General features: G+C 43.0%; 1 protein-coding gene across 7 annotated transcripts in view; it reads left to right on the top strand.

The window, feature by feature from the left end:
- Window positions 1-25,282, top strand: part of gdpd5b (glycerophosphodiester phosphodiesterase domain containing 5b) — a 120,158-nt gene that overhangs the window by 14,809 nt on the left and 80,067 nt on the right. For all 7 annotated transcript variants that reach the window (XM_079513987.1, XM_079513985.1, XM_079513983.1 and 4 more), the window contains exon 2: window positions 19,770-19,951. In XM_079513987.1, coding sequence (XP_079370113.1) covers window positions 19,835-19,951 — 117 coding nt within the window. In that variant the 5' untranslated portion in view covers window positions 19,770-19,834. The remainder of the gene's footprint in view (window positions 1-19,769; window positions 19,952-25,282) is intronic.

The raw sequence follows: 25,282 nt of genomic DNA, 5'->3' as shown, positions 1-25,282 counted from the left end.
ATAAGCGTAGACAACCGTTTAATCCATATATGAACGCGCCGACCGTTTGTTTACCTTTTAGCATTGCTCCGGGTAGAATAGCCCTCCTCCGTCACCACCAGCGACGTTGAGCCTCCATTATAACCCGATTTTCAAAGCGCCGTATCTCCAAAGGTTAGAGAGCTGTCCATGGTGAGCCGGCGCGCACCCGACGATCGTAAATCATTTGTGATTTTGTATCGCATCGCTGAGAAAATGTAGCTGGTTGTTCTGCTAGCTAAAGGCTGTGGGCTGTGTTGTGTTGTGTCGTTCCACTTCCGGAGGCCCCCACCTTCCTGTTTAACCCGGAAGGACAACAACTCCATAGAGTGGGCCTGGACGGGCGGCCCCTGGGGCAGTACCAGCATGCTAACACTAGGGGCAGCAAAAGAGTTGTTAAAGATATTATTTTTTTGCTTTTCTTTTTTTTATTGATAGAGGGATAGATGAAAGTAGGCTGACAAGAAATGGGGAGAGAGATGGAGGGTGACACGCAGTAAGTAAAGGCCGTTGGGATCGGGAGTCGAACCCGCGCCACACTGCCAGACTGGATTACCAGCCCAGACAGCTATGCCAGCCGCCCGGGTCTGGCATTTGTACGTTGTAATGGTGAATGATTTAGTAGCAAATTGATGTAATCTCTTTTCCCGCAGTCTTCTGTAAAAAGTCAGCCTGACTCTGTTTTACTCTGTCTTCGCTCCATCCTCCAGTACATGCATGCAGTAAATGCATGTGATTTGTAGCACAAGGCTGTGTTAATTTGCGTATTAATGGGGTATTTTGTGGTTGTTTGACAACTGAAGTGTGTGTGTGTGTGTGTGTGTGTGTGTGTGTGTGTGTGTGTGTGTGTGTGTGTGTGTGTGTGTGTGTGTGTGTGTGTGTGTGTGTGTGTGTGTGTGTGTGTGTGTGTGTGTGTGTGTGCAAACGCACGCGTGTATGTGCCAGTGCTAGCAAAAGGTAAAAAATAAATAAATAAATGAAAATCGGTTAGGCTTCTTTAATTCTTTTTCCTTTTAATCTTTATCTGCCCATGCAGCCAAATGGCCAAATGATCCTCAAAAGCCCTTTTAACAACTGTAGGCTGCACTCTGTTCATGTGAAAAACTCAATTCCCTTTCGAGTTTGTTATTCTTGACTCAGGAGGGAGGGGGACTCCTCCCTCAGACAGGCTTTGAAGAATGTTCTCACTCTTCGTCTCAAGTTCAGGCCCTGAAGTCGACTTTCCTCACCCGTTTCCCACACCACTTTATGCAGGGTGTCACAGGGTGTCAAAATGTCAGTTACGTATACTTTTTCATTCATTACAGTGTGTGCACTCTGCTAAATGGTGTAGCCTGCATGCTCTAATTGGATTCTTGCAATAAAACTTTTTTTAACACAAAGCTTGCTAACGATTTCCTCAGCCTTGGAAGCTCTGATGCTACTGCTGATAGTATTGGTGGACCAACCTTTTCCAAGGCCGACAGCAAATGTTCTCTTATAGCGAGAAGCACAACGCAAACGTCTAAAGAAAGCTTAATTGGTCCACTCCAATTTATATATATTTCTTTATTTTACCATCTTCCATTCTGGAGATATTTATCTTTATGTAACACCTGCTTTTGTAGTAACGTGCTGTTCTTGAACAGAAAGCCGAGTTAGGGACCATTTTATGTCAGACATTGACAGGCAGATATAAAAATGAACACAAAAAATATCCTATACATACTATACTATACATCACTGAGGATACGTCCCAGGTGCATCCATGTATGTATGTATTTTGTTTAGTTATTCTATTCATAGTGACTCATAGGAACAGACTACGTGACAACCAGGAATAGTCTGGTGACCACCGGAGAGACGGGTGGCAGCCGGAAATTAGACGGCACCCGGGAGCAGTATGGGTTGGCGCCCCAGCCTGTGTCTTCCGTGAGGAAGAAGCCCAACAAACCCATGGTGAGGCCTTTAGGAGGGCCATTCAAGCCTCAAGCGGCACCACCAAGGGCAAGGTGGAGCCTGCGGAACTGTTGCGGCTCGAGAATCCACTATTCCTGAATAAAGTGCCTGGTGCTGGGAGTCTGGTGCAACGCACAGGGCCTGACCTGGTGAGAGCAGGAGTGGACCTGGTGAGACGTAGGAGGGGCCCGGACAGGAGTCAACCCACAGAGCCTAGTCCTTCCACGCGCCAGAATGGTACCTCCCAGTCCCGGCAGAGTAGTTCAGGAAGAACGGATTGAGTGGCCCTGGTTTTTCCCTAATGGGACTGATCGAGGGTAGCTACTGGGACGTAAGTCGGGACTTGATCACCCCGGCTGGGTCACCTGAGCGATAGGTATGATGTTGCGAGACCCGAAACCCCGATGACCTTAGGATACATCACTGAAGATACGTCCCAGGTGCATCCATGTATGTATGTATTTTGTTTAGTTTAGTTACACCGAATGAAAGCCCTGAATGTCTACTTTGATCCCATCTACCCTTCGTCGGTAATTGGCTTTTGAATGAGCTACAGAATCAGCATAGGGACTGAGGGAACATATTGGGGCTACGTTACTACTGTTTTGTTTATTTTTTATGATGATGATGATGACGGATCGGACAGACGCCAGACGGGCAGATGAAACAATGCAAAGACGTATTGTCATTATTTATCCAGCTATGTACGTGTCTGTCACTGTATCGTTCCAACTCGGCTAGCCGAGTTCGCCGAGGGACAGTGGTGTTGCTGTGCAGTGTGATTCTGTTGACTGGAGTTGTGCGCTCGCATGGGCGCCGCCATTACGTTTACAGAGACTATTCTACACAATGCGCCCCTCCCGTCCTGTTTTCAGGAAGGGAGGGGGAGATGCTTTTTTTCCTTTTTTGATCACGTGACCGGAGTGTTGTGGGATGAATCGGGGCTGCTTGATCTATTGTCCGGGTGTGTAGAAAGGCGATTGAAAGTAATCAATAATAAAGTGCTCGAAACGTATAGATACGTGTCTCGCATCGGATGCATGGCTAATTAAGAACGTATATATACGCGGATCGCGTTCGGAGTGTTAAGCTGTGATGAATATAAATGTTTCCATATCTTTCCATATGTGCCACATCTACGTACATACGTGTGTACGTCTGTAATCCACGTAACTTGAAAAACGTTCTCCCCACCGAACGCCGCACGCATTCCACACCCCCACAGGGAGTGCAGTGCCCGGTGTGGAGTCGGATAGCCGGTTGTCCTGAACCAGCACAAAAGCCTCTGCCCAGGCTCTGGACAGGGCCTAAATTCGCCACTTGATCACACATGATCACCCATTGATCTCCATATATGGCCTATATGACATCACAATGTTGTTCTGACATCTGTATAGACTCCATATTTGGGCATGCCTGACAAAGAACTCCATGTATGGGCATAAAAGAGACACAGACATAATAATGGCTAGTAGTCCAGTGCCCAAAGTCCTCTGGATCTGACCACCCCTAAATCTCCATATACTGTATGGAGTTGGCCTGCTCTGACATCACAACACTTCATATTTGGGCATGCTTGACACAGAACTCCATATATAGGAATAAAGGTACACAAATCGACAGAAATCTCCATATATGGGCATAAGAGGGACACAGATAGAGGGGTGGAGCGGGTATTGCATAGGTTGGGCATGGATCTCCAACTTCCATCGTTACCGACTCGGTGCTCCACAGCCGGGCACCAGTCTATAGTCTTCATAAACTAGGGATTTGCAGTGCACCATGCCTGGAATTTTGTCATTTTAGGGACAACGCCGCTATGGCCTCAGGGCATATCGTTTTGTTTTTTAGGGGCAGAAGGCTAAACTGAGGGGCAACGACGGCCTTCATGGCCTCCATGGAATTCCTCCCCCTTAGTGCACACACGGGTTGGTGGGTTGTCTGAATGATTCAAGGAAGTAATTTGGTTGTATAGGGCTAGGGGTATCACAGTTACGGTATGACCCGGTTCTCAAGCATTGCGTTTATAGCCTAATATTGGCTGATCTGTGATTTTCCCCTTAATATACCCATCCTAAATATTATGCTAATATACAAACAAGAAATGATCTATACACAAAACAAATTAACAATAGTCGACTAGTCTGTCCTATCCCTGTTGTTTTCAATTCAATTGTTCTGCAGTTTTCAGTTTTAAATGCCAGAATGAAGTGTAATTAAGTGTAATTTAGTGCAAGTTATTTACAGATCGGGTAGCTTTTCAACATAACACGTGGCGAGGCATACCTAGTATTGGCTGGGTCCCTGTGGGAGAGTTGTGGCAGTCTAGTGGGACCAGGTGTGTTGTAGTCAGGACAAAATTGTAGACCATAGCAACCAGTGGTGCAGTGCTCATTGTACACGGTATACCATGGCATCCCGCCAGTCTTTTGAGCAGGAGCAAAGCACGCACAAAAACAACAACAACCATTGACACCTCTTTACCAAAGCTTACAAAAGCTGCCAGGTGTCAACAGTGCAAATTAACATAGGAATGACCCTGGCTAGATACATATCAATGGTCCATTGTGTGACCTGCTACTGTAGGACTGTCAGTCGAGTCAGATGTTCTGAAGCGGTTTAAAGAGAACATTTGGATAACAGTAGCTGATGGATTCATGAACTAAATTACATTTACGAAACTAGTAATTTCCTAAACATAGTTTCCGACTATTTATACACTTGCGTTGCGTGTCGTAAACCTAAGTAAAATGAGTCACGGCCGTGATTAAAGTAATATTCATGCACGTGCAGCGTCATTAAAATAGTGCTGCTGAGTGCACAACGCCTGTGACATTCTGCAATTTAAATTGTACAACCTTTTGTAATATAAGATCAGATATGGCAGACATGGAATATACTGTGAAGTTGTTTACACAAAGTAAGGTGGTAGGTACAGGGAAAAAATGCTGTTGGTGTACACAATATACCAAGATCATATATGCATTATGCAATATGCACATGCTCTATTTTATATTAAAGGAGCATTCAGTGATTTGGGTGATTTGGAAAAAACCCTGGTCCACCCCGGTAACAAGATGTGCACATGCACACGCTCTACAGTGGGGGAAGTACAACAGACCAACAGCACGTGCACCAAGGCCCGCCCCACTCGATCCTGATTGGATGAAGGCTTTGCCACCCAAAGCCCAAACCGAAACTAGGGTTTTTTGACCCCAGGGGCTCACTGGGGACAGGGAGGAACTCCTTATATGGTCAGCACACTTTATAGTAGGGAGGATTATCCAAAAAAATAAGAAAAATATGATATTTGAATTAAGTGAAATCACTGAATATACCTTTAAAAGAATATAATCATTATTCTGCTGTTGTTATTATCTATGCTGCTGTATTGTCTGGAGGAAGCCAAACCAAAATAGGTTTTACTCGTACACCTGTACACAAGAATGTAATAATACTCGTATGTACACCTGTACGACCTTGAACCTTAAACCTCAAGTCGAGAATGCAGTTTTGTTTTCATCCATGGAGATGAGCAACTATGTAATGAGTCCTATGAGACAATACGGCTGTCACAATAATGACATTTTAGATGGCGATTAATTGTCACACAAATAATTGTGATTATATTGTGTTTTTGACATTGAACACTGGAACATATGAATGAAAAATACATTTCTGTTTGGCTTTTAGGCTTTGCAGTTGCACAGGGCAGATATGACAACCTAAATATACAAAGAAATTACTGTATTTAATAACTACTTAAAATAAATATATAGTGGAAATAGCCGATCTGATAGTAGATCTGCTATTTCCACCATTTTTGAAAATATTTGAAAATATCCGTATGAAATTCTTTCAACGTGGAAACAATTATAACAATTGTGCAAAATTATTCCGATTATCTCAAATAATTGTGATTAGGGGATTGTGTAATAATTGTTACAGGCCTACTTGACAATCGGATATATTGTATTTGTGGCCTATCACAAAGTAGGTCTACCAAATTCCCTCAGCCGTGAGCCTGAGGGCTGAATGAATTTGGTATATTTGATGTAATCACATATACTGTACATACTGTATACAGATGTACATTAAAAACAATCACTACAATAATTCAGAAAATAGGACCTCATGATGCAGAGCAGAACGGGATCAAAACAAATGATCACAAACACACTAGCAGCAGTACTCTGATTAAAATATGACATAACATAATGTATAGTACATGACAGGTGCAGAGCTGGCAATACAGGGGATATACTGTAAGTAGTAGTAGGTCAGAGAGGCTTATTGTCGGTATCAGACAGATACGGTTTTTAATATGGATACAATGTGGAACTGCATCAGGGCGCAACCGTGTATGTAAGCTACCATTAAAACACAAAATCTCTTTATGATTTGACAGGCGTGAAGGTTGGCAGGCCTTTCTGAGCTCTGCCTTTCTGTGCACACCAGTAGTGGGAGGTTATAAACCATCCTCTTGGCTGTCAAGAAGCAAATAATACTTCACCTGAATAGTTCAACGAAGGGGGTAAAACAGGGTTACCTTCGAGTTGTACACATAAGCTTAACAGAAAATGTTACCAATACGTTTTACAGCAGTGTGTAAAAGTCCAACAATGCTGAATGTTTTTTGATGTTAAGACTGAACTTGGCATGCCAAGAATCTGCAGGAGCGCTGGCATTTACCGGTATTCAGAATGTGGGGAATGTGTTTAATAAAATAAATCTCTTTCAAGGCTGAAGACGTATCGCTGAGCAGAGTTAATTTGGCATATGGTAATGGATACAGCGTACAGATGAAACTCAAACACTCAAAGTAGGCTGAGTTTTCCTTATGGGAAGGTGCAACATTTATACAGGGGATTGTATTGTAGCTAAGTGTGGGGGGGAATGTGCTGTTATGTTGAACATGTTTTTTTTTAAAGATATTTTTGGGGGGCTTTTTTTGAGTGGTGTAAACCACTCCTACAACTGGCTTTGTTAGTTTATGTGTCTGTCTGTCTGTCTGTCTGTCCGTACGTCTGTAGAGTAAGGGGAGACAGACAGGAAAGGAGGAGAGAGAGACAAATATCGGCACGTACTTAAAGGGATATTTCACTTTCACACATGTTTGAGGTAATTTTAACGTCTACTCAGGCTTTTATGAGGAACAACCCAGACAGTTTTTAATATAATAAAGAATATCAAATATCTAAATATTAACAAGCAACGTCACAAACGCCTGAGTAGATGACGTTAAAATTACCCCAATAAACTTTGAAAGTGAAATGTCCCCTTAATAGCAAAATATACATTACAAGTTTACCAAACATTAACTTAAATTATTATTCAGGGAAGTTCAGTGCTTTAACCCATTTTGGGTGCGAACCCCTTTTGGTGTTAGCATTATGTTATGCTTTAGCTATTGAAAAATAGCAGATCTACAAGCTCATAGCGCGCCACCGAGTGGCGCGCTACGAGCTTGTAGGTCTGCTATTTTTGAAAAATCGAAGAACGACTGACATAGAAACCTGGCTTTTTCAGAAAACTGTCAGGATGTAGAAGACGTTTTTAGAATCTGATCTCAGGTCAAAATGGGTTAATCCTTGAATTAAGAGGCCAGTGATCAATCGTGCCCATTTGATCGATCCTTCCACAGTTCCATTTCTGTCATGTGTTTTCCAAGTCCTAATTATACTAGCACGGATGCCTCCCTGGACACAGGAGGCACTTTACATCCCAACCGCTGTGTTATCATGCGTGCTCAGCATGGGCAGAACCCAAATTCTTTGTAAGTGTTGGTTACATAGTCTGTGCTGCTAACAATAATCATAAATTGTTGTGGAGATTTCACGTATATAGACCTCATGTGGTTCAGATTAGGAGCCGGAGATATGACTTTGACTCAATATCACAATACAACGATTATTTCAAACCTTTGCCTTGATTACGGTCAATGAACGGCACATTGTTTTAACCCATTCAGACCTGACGTCGAAATTAAAAAATCGTTTGCTCTGAAAGAATATATATTCAAAGATTTGTGCCGCATTTTCACGATTAAAAAAAAATAGCAGACCTACAAGCTCGTAGCGCGCCACTCAGTGGCGCGCTATGAGCTTGTAGATCTGCTATTTTTCAATAGCTAAAGTATAACATAATGCTTAGTTAAAACACCAAAAGGGGTTCCCGCCCAGAATGGGTTAAAATGGTGAAAATAGTAGATCTACAAACTCACAGTCACAATGCGTCGTAGTGACTTTGTACGCACATTCCCACTAAGTTTAGGACGAGCTGTCACACTGATTTGGGCTTCATGGTGGCACTATAACCGATGGCAGCATTTATATAGCACCTTTATCCAAGGCGCTTTACAATGTGCATTACATTAACCTTTCACACACATTCATACACACCGGGACGGCGGTGGAAACGATGCAAGGCACCACTCTACTCATCGGGAGCAATTAGGGGTTCAGTCTTCAGTGTCTTGCTCAAGGATACTTCAACACTAGCCTGGAACTCACCTATGCTTTTTATGGCATAGGCAGCTCCCGATCCTGCCGGGAGAAACTATGTGCAGCTGCTAGACATGAGACTAATTAATTAGAGCGACAGAGAGAGAGAGGAGTGTGTGTGTGTCAATTTAACAAAGGTGCAGACGATCAGAAATCAGCAGAGAGTGAGTGATGTTTGCGCTACTCTATGCCGAATTGAAGTGGACTCGGACCCAGACTTTTTTTTTCTCCCTGGAAATAAAAACGTCTGGGTTTCCGAGGCTACTTCAACACTAACTCTGACGGAGAACGGGATCAAACTGGGAACCTTCTGGTTCCCAAGCGGCCACTCTACCTTCTGATTCACTGCCGCCCTTAAGTAGCATTAGCCACTTAAACCCTATATATACCGTTGTCAGAATAGCAAAAATAGCTCATCTACAAGCTCACATGTACAACGCATCGTGATGCGACACGTAGGAAATTTAGAAATATTTTATAAAACCTTGTTGAAAGTTGATATGTTTCAGGAAGTTTTGACTTGGTTGTCGTGAACATTTAATTTGTGCCCAAGTAGCTTTTCATAAAATCTCTCTCGGTTGAAACCCATGTCCAAAACAGTCACAAGTAGCACGTCGACAAGCTCAAAACGCGTCACTTCACGCCACGTTTAAAGAGTGTCAATCTGATACTTTTGATGCTTTTGGTTAAAATTCTTTGGTTTGACCCGACCTGGGATCAAACACTGACCTCCTATTCCCAGGGCGGTCACTCTAACAACAAGGCCACTGAGCTGATCCAGTAGTAAGGGGTTAATTACCAAACAAAAAACAAAAAAACACCCAAAAAGTTCTGTCCATATATGGAGATGAGAGGTTTCTGCCTCTCTGCTCTTCTGCCCCCCAAGGACAATGTGAGATCTCTGAGGTCCTCTGAGAAAGGTCTCCTAAACGTTCCTGGGACTCAGCGAAAGACAAAGGGTGACCACGCCTTTGCAGTAGTTGCTCCTACATTATGGAACGCTCTACCTTTCACGCTGAGTCAGTTGATGAAAGAGCAGGTTAAGAGCAGGTTAGAAACATTTTTATTTCGTAAACATTTTCCCGATGTTATTTGACCCTCTTGATTATGTTTTGTTTTATTCCTTGTTGTTGTACTGTATTTTTCCTTGCATTATTACACTATTATGTCTTGTTTTAATCTGATTGATTTGATTGTGTTCATTGTACAGCACTTTGTAACCTTGTTTCAAAAGGTGCTTTATAAATCAAATGTACTTACTTACTATAAGGACCTGCAAAGAGAAGAGAGAGAGAGAGAGAGAGAGAGAGAGAGAGAGAGAGAGCACTCTGCTGAGATCCTAGAGCTGAGCCAGCTTTTAACACAGCTGATCTAGTACATATTATGCCACTGCTCATTATAATGGACTCTACTGTGCATGTGTCACTAACCCAGACCATCCCTGATGTTTGATGATGAAACCAAGAATTGGTATAGGCTGTGTATCGTTCTGAGAAAGATCTAAGTCCATTACTAAGCAGCGGTTGAGAAAACGGAGGGCGCATTTACAGTGGGGGATAGTTTAATTGTATCTGTTTTATCTTCCCTTATATGGTCTTTTAACACATTTCCTGTTATCATCCAAAGTGTTCTTCTTCTTCATATCCCCTGTTCCTGGAAAATGCTGTCAATATTTTGGGGTTTGCAACCCAAGTTCAGCTCATTCAGTCCTATTTTGAGTCCTGTTTTTGTTCTTGGCCACGAGTCTTAGATATTTTCTCTTTTTCTGCTCACTAATGGGTTTGGCCTTTGGTCATCACAGTCCTGAACCTCTTCTTTAGTTTACTGGTTTACTCCCTCTGCCAAGGGAAACTGCTGAAGCATTTCCTCCTATGTCTTCTTGATTGGAGGAAACGATGCAGCAGAAATGACATACAACGTCAGCCATTTTGGGGCCTCTGATGTCTTTATTCTGTTTTCACACCCAAGTCCTTTGCTACTCATTGAGAAATACTGTCTGGATACTGTCTGTCTGAAGATCTTATTTTTCCTTACAAATACACTGGGAAAATCTAGGTTAAAGTTGAAATACAGTACTGACTTGTTCCTAATAATATCTTTTACACAGAGAATTTGCCAGATTTGAAATTGTATAACACAAATCCTGTGCTATTTGTAACAAACATTGATGGTGATGGATTGGACTGTGGGGCTACAGCCCACACAGTCTTCTGATATTGCTCAGTGATGTGACCATTTTCTTGGCTAAATGAGACAAGGCAATGTAATGTGCATTCTACAACAAACCGCAGTTCTGAACTGAAGTTGTCACTTGTGGTTATCATTGCATAGTACTAGATCTCTCTACATTGTCAACGAGGCAAAAGCCACTGAGAAACATCCTGTGTGTTATGATTAAAGGGATTCAGCTTCTGAAAATGGCAAAACATGGATACACCATGTTAACTTTGAGATAAATCCTAAATGATATATTATTAGGCTACTTAGTTCAGTTTTAATGTATTCCAGTGTCATTATCTTTTTGTGAGACATTTTTTGAGTGTGAATTTGACTAATGATGGAAAATGTGAGGAAAAAACAAAAACAGATGAACAATACATTATTCCTCCAAGGTTGCCATGACACTGAAGGATAGTTTATTACAACTTTTGCAAGATTAAAGATGGCACTTTGCTGTCCAGTTAAAGCTGGCTTTGACTGACTGAGGCTGACCTATCCAACCTACACAAATCCTAATTTAACTGTGTACAAATCAAAAGTAACCAAATGGATGCATTTGTACACTCGGATTAACAAATGGATTAAACACTGAAGATTTGACTATGTAAAGGTTACTTGGGTAAGTGGAAAAACCCATCATGGCATTCCAAATCCTTCTCCAAAGTGAAGTTGCCTGGTTAAAGCGGTCACATTTCCGGTGAAATGCGGGATTATACTTAGTTACTGCTGTGGCGGCTGTTGGGCAAAGATGTCTGGCCTAGTTTTCTGTCCCTATGTCAACCACATGTCCCCCCCCCCCATGGGGTCACTATTTTGGGCATGGCATTATAGGTGCCAAAATGAAATAAAATCACACAGGCGCACACATTGTGAAATTGTAGATCTGCTCTCGAAGTATCAAGTGGGGCTTACGTGGTCGTGACTCACTAATCGTGAATGAAGTCTACAGGCAGTAAACATGTTGCAATCTGAACCATAACAAGCATGAAACTCCAACAACACAGTGATGTTGCCAAGGACCGGTTTGAGTGCTGTAAACAAGTGATGACATGACATTGCTGAACCTGGTTGTTACCAGATCGACAAACGGAGCCTCTCTCTCTCTCTCTCTCTCTCTCTCTCTCTCTGTAATGTTATTGTTTTTATCCTGGAGGAAGGTGTTGCCTGCATGTTGTGACACATTCCCATATTTTGTATTAGCTCATAATGTCACTTTGACCCTTGCTCAGACATTATCCTGTGCTCTGACGTGACGTCACTCACTTTACCTCTGCGTTTCAACCGAGCTGCTGCAGTTTACGTTTCCGGTCACGGCCGCTTCCGTTTTGTGAAAGCGGACATTTAGCAAGTGAAAATAATTGACAACAGCTTGAGACTAAATAACTACATTGGATCAATTTGGAACATGTGTCATTTCTTTTTTCCATTTCCTGAAAAGTAACGGTTTTTGGACATACATTTATTTTATTTTCAAAATCTTTTTATTCAGGTTTTTGTAACAGTAGCCCAGGGGCAAGTATTAAACAGACATATAAAATATAAAAATAAAACTCAGTCCCCTATCCCACCCTCCCCCCACCCACAATCCCAAGGATAGTCGGAAAAACAGTCTGGAGGAAATAAAATAAATAAATATATCTATATATACACATACACAAAAATACATGCATATATAATTACAAAAGGACATACATTTCCATTCAACAACAACGATTTATAATCTCCCTGAATGCTGAGCAAGCATGGTCTCACACTTTCCCCCCTTTTTGCAAATCCCACTCTGGGTATTTGACTGGCGTGGACAAAGGAAGCCAAAGGGACTGCTTAATTATGCACCATACAGTATTACTACAGTATCTTACTACAGCTTAATTGGAAGCTTCAATCATCCCTTCCATGAAATAGACACCCAGCTCATGGTTTAACTACTGAGTAGAATATCTAAAGTTGCAGTGCTCAAAAGAAACCAGAGGAACAATTAATACACAGATTTGCTACAGTATTCTGCTCGGACCCACCAAAGCAAGAAACACCTAAACCCACCATAGCAAGTGATTTCAAGATGAAAACTAAAATGCTTATAAGCACTAGGGATGTCCCGATCTTTTCGCTTCGCATCCGATCCCGATACCTCAATTTCTGTGTTAGCCGATACCGATACCAAATACCGATACCAGTGTCGTGATCTCATGTTGTGTTTATACAGCAGCTATATCTCGTGTTGTGTTTATAGCAGACTCCTCACTCAAATGTGCACTTGCAGTCTGGGCAACTCCAAAGCAAACTCCACATGTCCCAACATTTTATTTACCTGCCATAGTGTCAACCCCTTACCCCTGTGTCGGATCTGTGGTTAGACTGGCATATTCGCCAATACCGATATAACCCGATATGACAAATAAGGGCCGATCCGATACTTTTCCCGATACCGATACAGTATCGGGACATCTCTAATAAGCACCCACCCGAAAACAGAAAACCACTAAGACTCCGAGGATGAGTTTCCTGACAATGGGTAGAGCATGGTAGCCTAGCTGATATTGGCAGTTTGGTGGCCATCCATAGTAAAATATATTCACTTTTTGCTGTAAAATGCTTTGGATTCATCCTTCCATCTTTATGGTATATCGTTGCTGTTTCTTTTCTTTTTTTTTGTAAATGTATGCTCTATACTTGATCATACTACAGCGTCACACAAGACTCTGAAAAGTAGCAGATCCACAAGCTCGAATGGAAACATGGCGCAAAGAGACACGATTTGAGCTTGTAGATCTACTACTTTTGGTACTTTTGAATTTGAATCAGCAAGAGTACACATACTTACCATTACCAACAAGAACTTTATATGACGGAATGCCAAGGGTGAGCCAGAAAATAGCAGCCAGGAGAACGAGACTAGCAGGACACTGCCAAAGACACCAGGAGCTGCCAGCCAGCAAAGTAGTAGCCTGGCTAATAAGCCAGACCGAATCAGCCGTTGGCAAAAAAAAAAGTCTGGCTTATTAGCCAGGCTCGCAAAGTAGAGCTGTGGGTAGTGCTGTACAGACGATTCGAGGTAGATGTTGAGGTAGCATGTAAGCATTGCCTATATACATTGCGAAGCAACAGGTCATCAGCTTGTTGAGTTTCGGCACCCAGCATTGCCTGGGCTATACTGAATGGGTGAAATAGGCTTTCTCTCTCCCTGTCTCCTTTGATGTTGGGTTGCAACATCATCTTTGTTTTGTGTATCCAGTCCACGGGTATTATTATTAATGGATAACCATATGAACAATGCAGCGTAAGAATTGCTTTATCCGTGCCCGACTGCCCGTAACTACTCAGGCAAATCTGTAGTCTGCTCACATAATGCAGGGTTATACAGTTAAGGTGATTATCTGTGATAAACGGGCTTATCTAGCATGCTTGATGTTTGACAGGGAGGTCAATCAATGTACAGCTGATCTCTGGTACCGTTTTAAAGTCTCTGTAGCAGTGGAGCTGTATCACGTAGCAGCCCATCAAGGACCCTTGAAGTCCAGCTGGGGCGAAACAGCCTCTGAGGGGTCCAGCCGGTGGTCCTAATGGACCACTTCACCACTTTTCAACATCTCTTCATATAATTGGTCCTCACTAATGTTCATGATAAAACACCACCATTTTTTCCTACTCAGTCTGTGTCTCATAGGAGGGCTTTGGGCAGTTCGGACACCCGTCCACCAGTGACATCATCATTAGGCAGATTTTTTTTAAACAAGATTTGTTTTAAAATATATTTATTTAGATTTGTATTATCGTGATAACGATGGCTTCAACTTTTGCATTGCAACTTTTCAGGAAAAGAAAACCTGCCGTTTCTATTAGCTTGGATTCACCATCGATGACGTCACTGGTGGACGGGTTTCTGAACTGCCCACAGCCTTCCTATGAGACACAGACTGAGTAGAAAAAAATGGTGGTATTTTATTATGAACATTAGTTAGGACCAATTATAGGAAGAGAAGTTGAAAAGTGGTGAAGTGGTCCTTTAAGCTGGGGACATACTAAACATGTGCGTTTGGGGTGAGGAGCGCACGCACGCTTCTTACGTCTCTATACATACTATAAAGTGTTACTGCTTGTGTCAAATGAAAAATCTGTTCTGAACAATACAACAATTCATCCACTAGATGGAAGTTGTTCAACATAGGCTATGCAACCGCACTGTTGGCCCATCCATCCATCTTCAACCGCTTATCCGTAGTCGGGTCGCGGGGGCAACAGCTCCACCAGAGAGCTCCAGACTGCCCTCTCCAGAGCAACATTAGTAACGAGGCGTTCCAAGGCCAGTGAGTCGATGTGATTCCTCCAACTGCGCCTTGGTCTGCCCCGGGGTCTCCTCCCATGGTGGGACGTGCCTCAAGGACCTCCCTAGGGAGACACTCGAGAGGCATCCTAACCAGATGCCCGAACCACCTAAGCTGGCTCCTTTCCAAGCAAAGAAAGCAGCGATTCTACTCCGAGTCTCTCTTGCATGACTGAACTTCTCACCCTATCTCTAAGGGAGATGTCAGCCATGTGTCGAAGAAAACTCATTTCGGCCGCTTGTATTCGCGACCTTATTCTTTCGGTCATGACCCACACTTAGACCATAGGTGAGAGTAGGAACGAAGATTGCTTGGTAGACGGAGAGCTTTGCCTTCTGGCTCAGCTCTCTTTTCGTCACAACAGTGCGGTACAGCGACTGCAATACCGCCCCTACTGCTCCGATTCTCCGGCTGATCTCCTTCTCCGTCCGCCCCTCACTCGTGAACAAGACCCCGAGATACTTACCGGTAAACTCCTTCTATCACAGAGAGTGTGCATTGCGCAAATCTAGGTCAGATCAATTAGATGCCGTCACTGCAATGGAGCAGGTCTGACTGACAAATCCAGACACATATTTTCAACTTTTTGTTGTCATGCTGGCAGCCGTTCAGTGTTGCTATGTGCACAATGACACTAACACCTACTATTTATTGAAGAAAGGATGCCCAGGACCACAGGAAAGCATTTCTTCTCTCTACTGCCCAAAAGTTCACCACGGATACTGTAGGTACTGTAACGTTGTAGCCTCGGAAACCCAGACGTTTTTATTTCCAGGGAGAGAAAAAAAAGTCTGGGTCCGAGTCCACTTCAATTCGGCATAGAGTAGTGCAAACATCACTCACTCTCTGCTGATTTCTGATCGTCTGCACCTTTGTTAAATTGACACACATGTACACACAGTACACACTCCTCTCTCTCTCTGTCGCTCTAAGTAATTAGTCTCATGTCGCGCAGCTGCGCATAGTTTCTCCCGGCGGATCCTGCCGGGAGCTGCCTATGCCATAAAAAGCATAGGTGAGTTCCAGGCTAGTAACGTTGTGGCCGTTGGATTGACCCCCTCCGTTCCCCCCGCTCCCCACGGATCTTTTGTAATCTAATGTCAGAGTAGAGTATATGAGGCTTAAAACGGGGAGCAGTTTAGCTAATAACAGGATGCATGGTGGTCTCTGCTGCAGATGCAAATGTGCAGCTGCACAGAGAGAGACCAATATGACTCGACTGGAGGCAGATGACTGTAATTAGCATTGATGTTAAATTAGCATTGATGTGTAGTTTGTGTACTGCTGAAACGTAGCATTTAATTTGCATCTACTTAACTTAGCCTTACAGTAAGCTTAACTGTGGTTCAATGGCTACTCAATAGGTGCACTTTAATTTAAGCACACTCTCATGGCAGCCACACAGCTGTGTGTACCTTCCTCTTGTCTTTGGGTGCCTCCATGCATTTATCAAGTTGAAGTCCTAAATGGAAAACTAATATACAGTAGGCATACACACTAAACAAGTCACCGAACATTACAACTTTAAAACTGATGACAACCAACAGAGTTGGTGTCATTGGGTGCGGAGATATCTGTGTAAGATAATCTGTAAGTTAAAACTACTTTGTACTGCAGGTTCCACCAATAAACATATTTTATCCATGTTTCTCTGATCCTTGACCCAGTTCCCAAGGGCTCCAAACTGCTACTATTATTACACTGACTGATAACAGCGAGAGGTTGTTTCATATCCTCAGATTTAATTGAGGTGTGTTTTGCTGTAACATGCTCCTTCCTGAAGTTCCTGTCCATGGAGACTAGTTGTGATAGCAGTCAGCAGGGCCATAATGTCATTACTGTTATAATGGCTGATTACCGGGTCTTGTGCTGATACATTTTCAGCACCTTGCTGCGAGGACTTGAGTCATTTAGCTGTGATTAACTCACAGCAGACACCCCTGTGTCTGTGTGTGAATCTCATAGAGTTATATTATTATCAAGAGTGGGGACCGGAAATCGCCGCCCATTGGATGTTGCGTTCATGATATATGGCATTTTTTGTAAGAACTTGTCCCAACGCACAAATATCAGAAAGGCAAACACTATGTAGTATGAAAACCCTGTTCGGCAACAAACAGTGGTTGGTTGGGCGTCAATATAATGTTGACATTGTGATATTAGACTGTTCAAGCTGAATAAAAAGAACATAATTGTCCCTACCTGTTTGGTTATATCCACTTCCACATTACTGATCATTTCTCGAAATGTTTGTGCGAGTAAATATCTTCGGAACGCACCAATAGTTATCCCAAACATATTATCTAATGTAGAAGTATTGTTATTTTGGTCAACATTTGCCTGTTATCTCTCCTAATACATATATGGTGTATTATGAATCATATAACTACATGGTTACTATTGGTTAGTCATGGTTAGACACTCCAGTGTCTCACCAAAGTGACCGACTAGAACTGAAGGTCACTCTAAAGCAAGGGTGCCCACACTTTTTGGACTTGAGAGCTACTTTGAAAATGACCAGCTCAACAAGATCTACCCACCAAAAAAAACTATTAAACCATTGCTGAAAATAGTTTAAATATGTATCTGAGGCCGAGGAGGCTTTGGAATACCGGAGCTGGCATTACATATAAGACAAATGCACTTGGAATGCGAAATAGAGCGGGAGAAATGGAATAGGTAGGGGTTTGTTGTATTAATTTGTAATGCTATACCAATGTTTTTGTACACAACAACACTCTTGAAAACAAAATAGGCCTATTGCATTGTGGGTTTGAGCTGACCCTTTTGATGTCAATCAAGTCACCTTAATTCAAGTGGCAGATGCCACTATTTAAATTAAATATTCCTTAGGCACATGTCATGTGATCTACCTGCACAGCCTTTGTGATCTATACCTTTTGGGCACCCCTGGTCTAAAGGCTATCTGCAGGTTATCTCTATAAGTTGCTATAGGCAGCTGTATAAACACATTATGAGGGTTTATCACTCTGGAAGACCACCTGCACCTGGGACTATCCTGGTTGATCAGATCTTGATCTGTATGACAGGTGGCATTTAGCTATGCATTTTATTATACTACAGTGCCTGTCACAGTTATAATACAATCAATACAGCCAGCATGGAATTGTGGACAAAATCTTATCCAACAACAACAAAATATTCAACGTTTTGGGTCTCAAATGGTGGTCCGTGGCCCACATGGCGAATAAATAATGGGCCTTGATGTGAAAATCCACTGCCCCAGGCAGGGGCACCTGGCAGGGTGTGTAGCCTGATGTGGCTCTAGGCTGATCTGATCTGGCGGCCGCCTCTATAACTCAACCGGCTGACACTGACATATTATCGTTCTCAAAATGTTAATATTTGACTTCGAACTGATTGTGGCATCATAGAGATAGAAAGGTCTCACAGTTATGATACTGTACCTCTTAGACATTGACAGTCTGCTGTGCCTATAGTCATTAGTGTTTAACTTTACAGTATACTTCTTACTCAACTTACACCATTTGCTAGTTTTTACGTGTCCATACTCATAGCACAGTTATGTATTTTCCTTCATAATGTACAGTAAACTATTTCCAGCATGTGGAAATAACAACAGGGAATTTAGCACATCTGAGCAATGCAGACCACAGTTAACTAATTATGTATAGCTTTCCTTCTAGGGCCCACTTGAAAATCTAGGTTGGAAAAAAAGTGTTGGTGGCACACCTGAGAGCCGGTTGAATTTTCAGTTATTTTAATGATCAATCTAGCTTGGACCAGTGACACTAACATTGGCCTTTTCTGCCTTTATTGATAGGTTGAAAGTAGACTGACAGGAAATGGGGAGAGAGATGGGGGGGAAGACATGCGGCAAAGGCCGTTGGGATCGGGAGTCGAACCCGCGGCACGCCGTCAGGCTGGCTCAGCAGCCCAGGTGCCCAGACGGTTGAGCTAACCGTCCGGGCCAAACATAGTTCACTGTGCCACTGACACTGAATTGAACTTTATATATATATATTATTAATTGATGCTTGATTCAAGTTGATTGATAATTGGTTGACTCCATTGCAGGGAGCAACTATCAGCTGTGGGGTGTGGGGAACATACCAACAGTATGAGGGTTTGTTTAGAGTTTATCATTGTGTATATAATGTGTGGAATATTATGTAACACTTTAAAAATGTGTGTATATGAAATGTATTGTCTCTGGACATGGGGCTGTTATAATTGTGGAATCAATTAGGGGTTGGTATGGTCCAGTGGGAGGGGCCTAGCCTATATATGAGAAGGGGGACCTGCCACTGTGGATCAGTCGATGTAGGGCTGCAGACCAGGAGGGCCAACCTATTCAGCCATGTATATAGTTTTGCTGTGTTTTGTTAAAACACCATTTTTGCACCATTTATTTGGACACTTTTTCTTTTGGTGATTTTGCTAACAAAGACTCTGACTTGCTATCTTGGGTAATTTTGAACATTTTTGAGTCTTGAATCTAATGCCTTTTTGTCCCCATACTACCTCGCACTGAGCAAAGTGTGACACATAGTATATTTTAAGTTCTATTTTATCGGTATAACAACGAAAACAAAATGTTCAAGGTTTCACATTCATGTTTTTATGTTGTTTTGCCAATTATTTGGGGACCCACTTGCAATGCACTCATCATGGCCCACCAGTGGGCCCTGACCCAAGAATGGACGCCCTGCTCTACAGGGTCCATTGACAATGTGACATCAATGCTATAATTGCTCTTGTGTTTCCATTGTTTTCCTTCCAGGGTCCCTGTGCTGTCAGTGGGATGTTAGAGGTCTGGGGGCGCGGCCAGGACTGAGTGACAGTAGCATGGTGAAGCACCAACCCCTGCAGGTCTACGAGCGTCAGCTGTGTCTGTCATGTATCACTGGGATCTACGGTTGCCGCTGGAAACGGTACCAGCGCTCCCACGAAGACACTACCAAGGTGAGCATGTGTGACTGCGTGCGCAATGGATAGATAGATAGATCTTTATTGTCATTGCTTGCATGAAACAACAATGGAAATGCACGTCTGGAAATGATGTTTGATGGCTTGCTGTAAAGTGGCAGGTCACGTCATGTCTTGCCACTTACTGCAAGCCATCAAACATCATTTCCACTATTAGATGGACGGACGGACGTGTGCGTGCGTGCATACGCACGCACGCACACACACACACACACACACACACACACACACAGACAGACAGACAGACAGACAGACAGACAGACAGACAGACAGAGACACACACACACACTTCAATTTCTTTATTTGAGTCCACATTTCTAAAATACATTACAAGGGCCCATGTATTTTTGAGTGGTGTAAACCACTCCTACAACTGGCTTTGTTAGTCTGTCTGTCTGTCTGTCTGTGCATGAAAAATGAGCATGGTTGCTATGGTCACCCAGTTCACACGGGTGTGATTTCATTACGTCAGACATTACGTCAGACCAGTGCTGATCAGTCTATATAAGACCTTACACCACTCAGTTCACACGGGTGTGATTGTTTTAGTTGCTTCTGATGTCCTAGAATAAATAAGCCTACGTACACAAGTTTATTGTGTACCAATTCTTCATACAACTCACATGTACCCATTTCCATGTATTCAATTGGGTCTGCAACTATGCATATGATGAAATTATGACTTTTGCTTTTAGTAAATAGGGTAAAAAGGGTTTCAAATGTCGTGCTTATTGTGGGTGTTCTAAGGCTTTGTATTTACGTGCTTGCCAACATTTGCAGATAATGACGATGGTGTAATGAGACTCCTTCCCCTTTATTCAGCACACTGCACATAAAGAGATTATAAACCATCAATCCAAGGGTGGGTAGTTAGTGGCTGCTGTTATTGCTCTCTGCAACATGTTTTCAACACGGTCTGGGGACCCCCAGGGGTCCTTGAGGGGTTGCAGAAGGTCCCCAGCTAAATGACTGGTGGGTAGAACGGACCCTTATGTGTCTGTAATATATGGATACTGCAGGTCTATGTGTAGTGGTTAATATATGGATACTGCAGGTCTATGTGTAGTGGTTATTCTGTAATATATGGATACTGCAGGTCTATGTGTAGTGGTTATTCTGTAATATATGGATACTGCAGGTCTATGTGTAGTGGTTATTCTGTAATATATGGATACTGCAGGTCTATGTGTAGTGGTTATTCTGTAATATATGGATACTGCAGGTCTATGTGTAGTGGTTATTCTGTAATATATGGATACTGCAGGTCTATGTGTAGTGGTTATTCTGTAATATATGGATACTGCAGGTCTATGTGTAGTGGTTATTCTGTAATATATGGATACTGCAGGTCTATGTAGTGGTTATTCTGTAATATATGGATACTGCAGGTCTATGTGCAGTGGTTATGGATACTGCAGGTCTATGTGTAGTGGTTATTCTGTAATCTATGGATACTGCAGGTCTATGTGCAGTGGTTATGGATACTGCAGGTCTATGTGCAGTGGTTATGGATACTGCAGGTCTATGTGCAGTGGTTAATTCCATGTGTACACTCTCAGAGTGTGAGGACTCTGAGGATTTTACACCATAGATCAGATTCCCACAGATTAAAAAAGAAGAAGAAACAAACAAACTAGATAAAGTGCCCCTCGGTCCACAGGTCTCCGCCAGGCCAGGTCAGGTTGTGGCCTCCTGGTGGCGCTATAATAGGCCAATGTGAAAAGGGTGCCATTTCTTCTTACGCCTTGGATGGCAAAGGGCCTTTCTCGGCCCCACCCAAGGGGCCAGTGAGGCTATTCAACGTTGAAGCTCTGGGCCCTAGTGGTAGGAGGAGGGACTACAGGCGGACCCGTGGATTCATGACCGGGAAACCCCGTGCAGCTGGGCTTTAACACATTTTGTGCCCAAAATGTCTGTGGACGTCCTGGGTATTACCGCACGTGCATAGCCCAAGACGTCTGTGGACGTCTTTAAAAAAAAATATATATATTTATTTATTTTATTTATTTTATTAAAAAAAATCAGAAAAATCAAAACACTTTTTTTTTTTAAATTTTAACACGTGGTGCCAAAGTTTGTTTTTTTCGCCATTGAGAATGCATTTGGCGTTTAAATTAAATAACTCAGAAACTATAAAACATTTCAAAGTAAAATGTGTCTCCACAGTCAGCTGAATTATAAAAAATGTGAATGGATTTTCTAGGTGAAAGTGATTTTGGGCAGTTAAGCGTGGGCTCTCAATGTGTTAACATGGTTGCACTTCCGCATTTGACCACCAAAATTTGGTGGTCAAATGCGGAAGTAGACGTTCTGAGACGGTACTTCCGGCAGTCTTCCGGGTGCTTCAAAACGCCACTGAGCAACTTCCACTGACATGAATAGCTGGGGGGGCGGAGCTTCGCGACAGTTCAGTCTCTATCCTTTTATATACTCTATGGCCCCACCTCTCTCCCTGTGTTTTAGGATCCAAGATTGCCGCAGCACCAGGAGGGGGTGTCCTTTCTGGGCTGCGTTCACAAATTCAAGACACCTGTCTTGCGTTTGTCTTGTGTCTGTGTTTAATGGCCACTCCAATGCATTTCCAATGGAACCCCATATGGTTTGACCAAACATTTTGTTTGATGGGGGGAGGGTGGCAGAACACATCCATCAAAGCTGTGTTCAGACACAAGTCAGGTGTCAGACACAAGGCAAGTGTCTTGAATGCAGCCCAGTAAGGTCATATGTCAACCCCGCCCGCTCACCTCTGCCCCACCCCCTACTGGTGCTGCGGCCATCTTGGATCCTAAAACACAGGGAGAGAGGTGGGGCCGAGAAAGGACCTTATTATTTGAGACATTTTGTTCCAAAAATGTGTTTTGCAAAAATCCACTTGTTGGTGGCGCTATATAACAGGCCAATGTGAAAAGGGTGGGATATATTCCTCAGCCTAGTATTTCACGTAAATTGCACGCTGCGTTCATGATTTGAGGCTTTTTGTTCAAAAGAATCCCTGCTCTATATGTGCATAGATGAACAAGACGCTTTTCGTGGGAGTGGACAGGCGTGGACATCTTTCACATAACTGTTACCCAGCACACATGCTGGTGGCTCACCTGTATGCCATTTGCTCCATCAGAGCAGGGGTTCTCAACCCGTGGGTCGCGACCCCTCGGGGGGTCGCCAAATTATTTTAGGGGGTCCCCAAATTATTTAAAAAAATATATATATATATTTTTTTAATTCTTTTTTCACGATTTTTCAAAAATAGCAGACCTACAAGCTCGTAGGTCACAACCTGACCTGATGAGCTTGTAGATCTGCTATTTTTAAATAGCTAAATTATAACAAGGCTTAAAACACCAAAAGGGGTTCCCGCCCAAAATGGTTTAAGGTTATTGTAGCAGTCAATTTATATTGGGGGTCGGGAGGGGGCGGGGCGGGGGTCCCGAGACGTTGCCAAAGCATTTTCGGGGGTCCCCGGCCAAAAACGTTGAGAACCCCTGCATCAGAGTGCCTCTTGTCTCCAAGATGCCCTGGCCTAGACTGACTTCTATCCTTCAACATTAATGTATAAAGAACAATTATCCTTGCAGGCTTATGTACAGCAACATACCAGATAACCTTGAGCTTTTAGCAGTGAGGTGAATGAAACGTTATTGTAATATCCTTTCAGTTCCAGTTGTTTGTCAACTCCTGTGGGTGGGGGGTCTTTTGTTTTTTAATTTAGTTTGTCTCGTGGCTTTTGGAATGATGCTGGTCTGCCAGCGGGGGTTATTAGTCAGTCACGATTAAAGCGGCTTAAAGCAATAATATGTCAAAATTTTAATGACCTTTTTTTCTTTTATTTTTTGGTATTTAGACAGCCAGCAATGGGTAGAACGCTCCCCAAGAAAATTTAGTCTCCGTGACACATCTAGGGGCCGCAATCTGCATTCAAAGATTTTCCTAGAAGCTTTGTCATTGGTTGATTTGCCTGTCTGCTTCCTGATTGGATAGTCATTGCGACCGTTTTTTTTTTCGACCAATGACAAAGCTTCTAGGAACATCTTTGAATGCAGATTGTGGCCCCTAGATGTGTCACAGAGACTTTTTTGGGGAGCGTTTTACTCATTGCTGGCTGTCTGAATACCAAAACATAAATAAAAAACAACGTCATTAAAATTTGGACATATTATTGCTTATAGCAGCTTTAAGTGGATTATGTGGCTCTCTATATCAAATAATGCCACGTTGTTGGACCACGGACTGTGACATTCAACCCCCCTCCTGTCTCCAGGGCATGTTGCTAGACACGCATCACTACCCAGCATGTTGCGCGACTCCTGTCTTTATTATATGCAAATGCCTGTTTACTAATAATAGGTGTGATGAAGCTGAGCACAGCGTGTTGGAAAGAGAATCGCATTTGGCTCAGGATGAGCTGGTTGTTCTCACCCCACCTTCCGCCTCACCTCCTCTCTGTGCTCAGGAAGAGAATGTATAAGCAGCCTTCCTGAAATGTTTGGACCAGGCTACACATGGACACAGGCGCACACACACACACACACACACACACACACACACACACACACACACACACACACACACACACACACACACACACACACACACACACACACACACACACTCACACACACACACACACACACACACACACACACACACACACACACACACACACACACACACACACACACACACACACACACACACACACACACACTCACACACTCACACACACACATTACATGCTCTGTTTTTGAGTGGTGCAACCACTCCAAGGAACAGCAATGTCCGTGTTCACCTATGTGACACCTATGTGACTCGTGTTAACCTATGTTTGTGTGTGACTCATGTGTGACTCATGAGTACCAGTAGGGGCGCTGTCGTGCCAGAAACAGAGAGAGAGAAATAGTGCTGCACTGTTGGCTGCTAATGAGAGCGAGAGAGAGAGAGGGGGGGGGGAGTTGCACCACTCAGTTCACACGGGTGTGATTTTTTTTTAAAGATTTTTTTTTGGCATTTCTGCCTTTATTGATAGTTACAAGTGAAGATAGACAGGAAAGGGAGAAAGAGACGGGGGGGAGACATGCAGCAAAGGTTGTCATGAACGGGACTCGAACATGCACCGCGCTGTCAGCCCAGAGCCTATATGTGGCATGCGCTTGGACCGCTAGGCCAGCGAGTGCCCCAAATGCACCTAACAGTATATCAGACTATCAGTTATCCTCTTAGAGATTATTCGACCGATTACCTTTTGCATATAACTAGAAAAATGCACCTGTCCGGCATTTGGCAAAGAAATGAAATGAAATGAAATGATTA

This window comes from Electrona antarctica, assembly GCF_951216825.1.
Source record: "Electrona antarctica genome assembly, chromosome: 11".
Lineage (NCBI taxonomy): Eukaryota > Metazoa > Chordata > Actinopteri > Myctophiformes > Myctophidae > Electrona > Electrona antarctica.
Note: the sequence above shows the minus strand (reverse complement) of the source record. Positions and strands in the feature narration are given on the sequence as shown.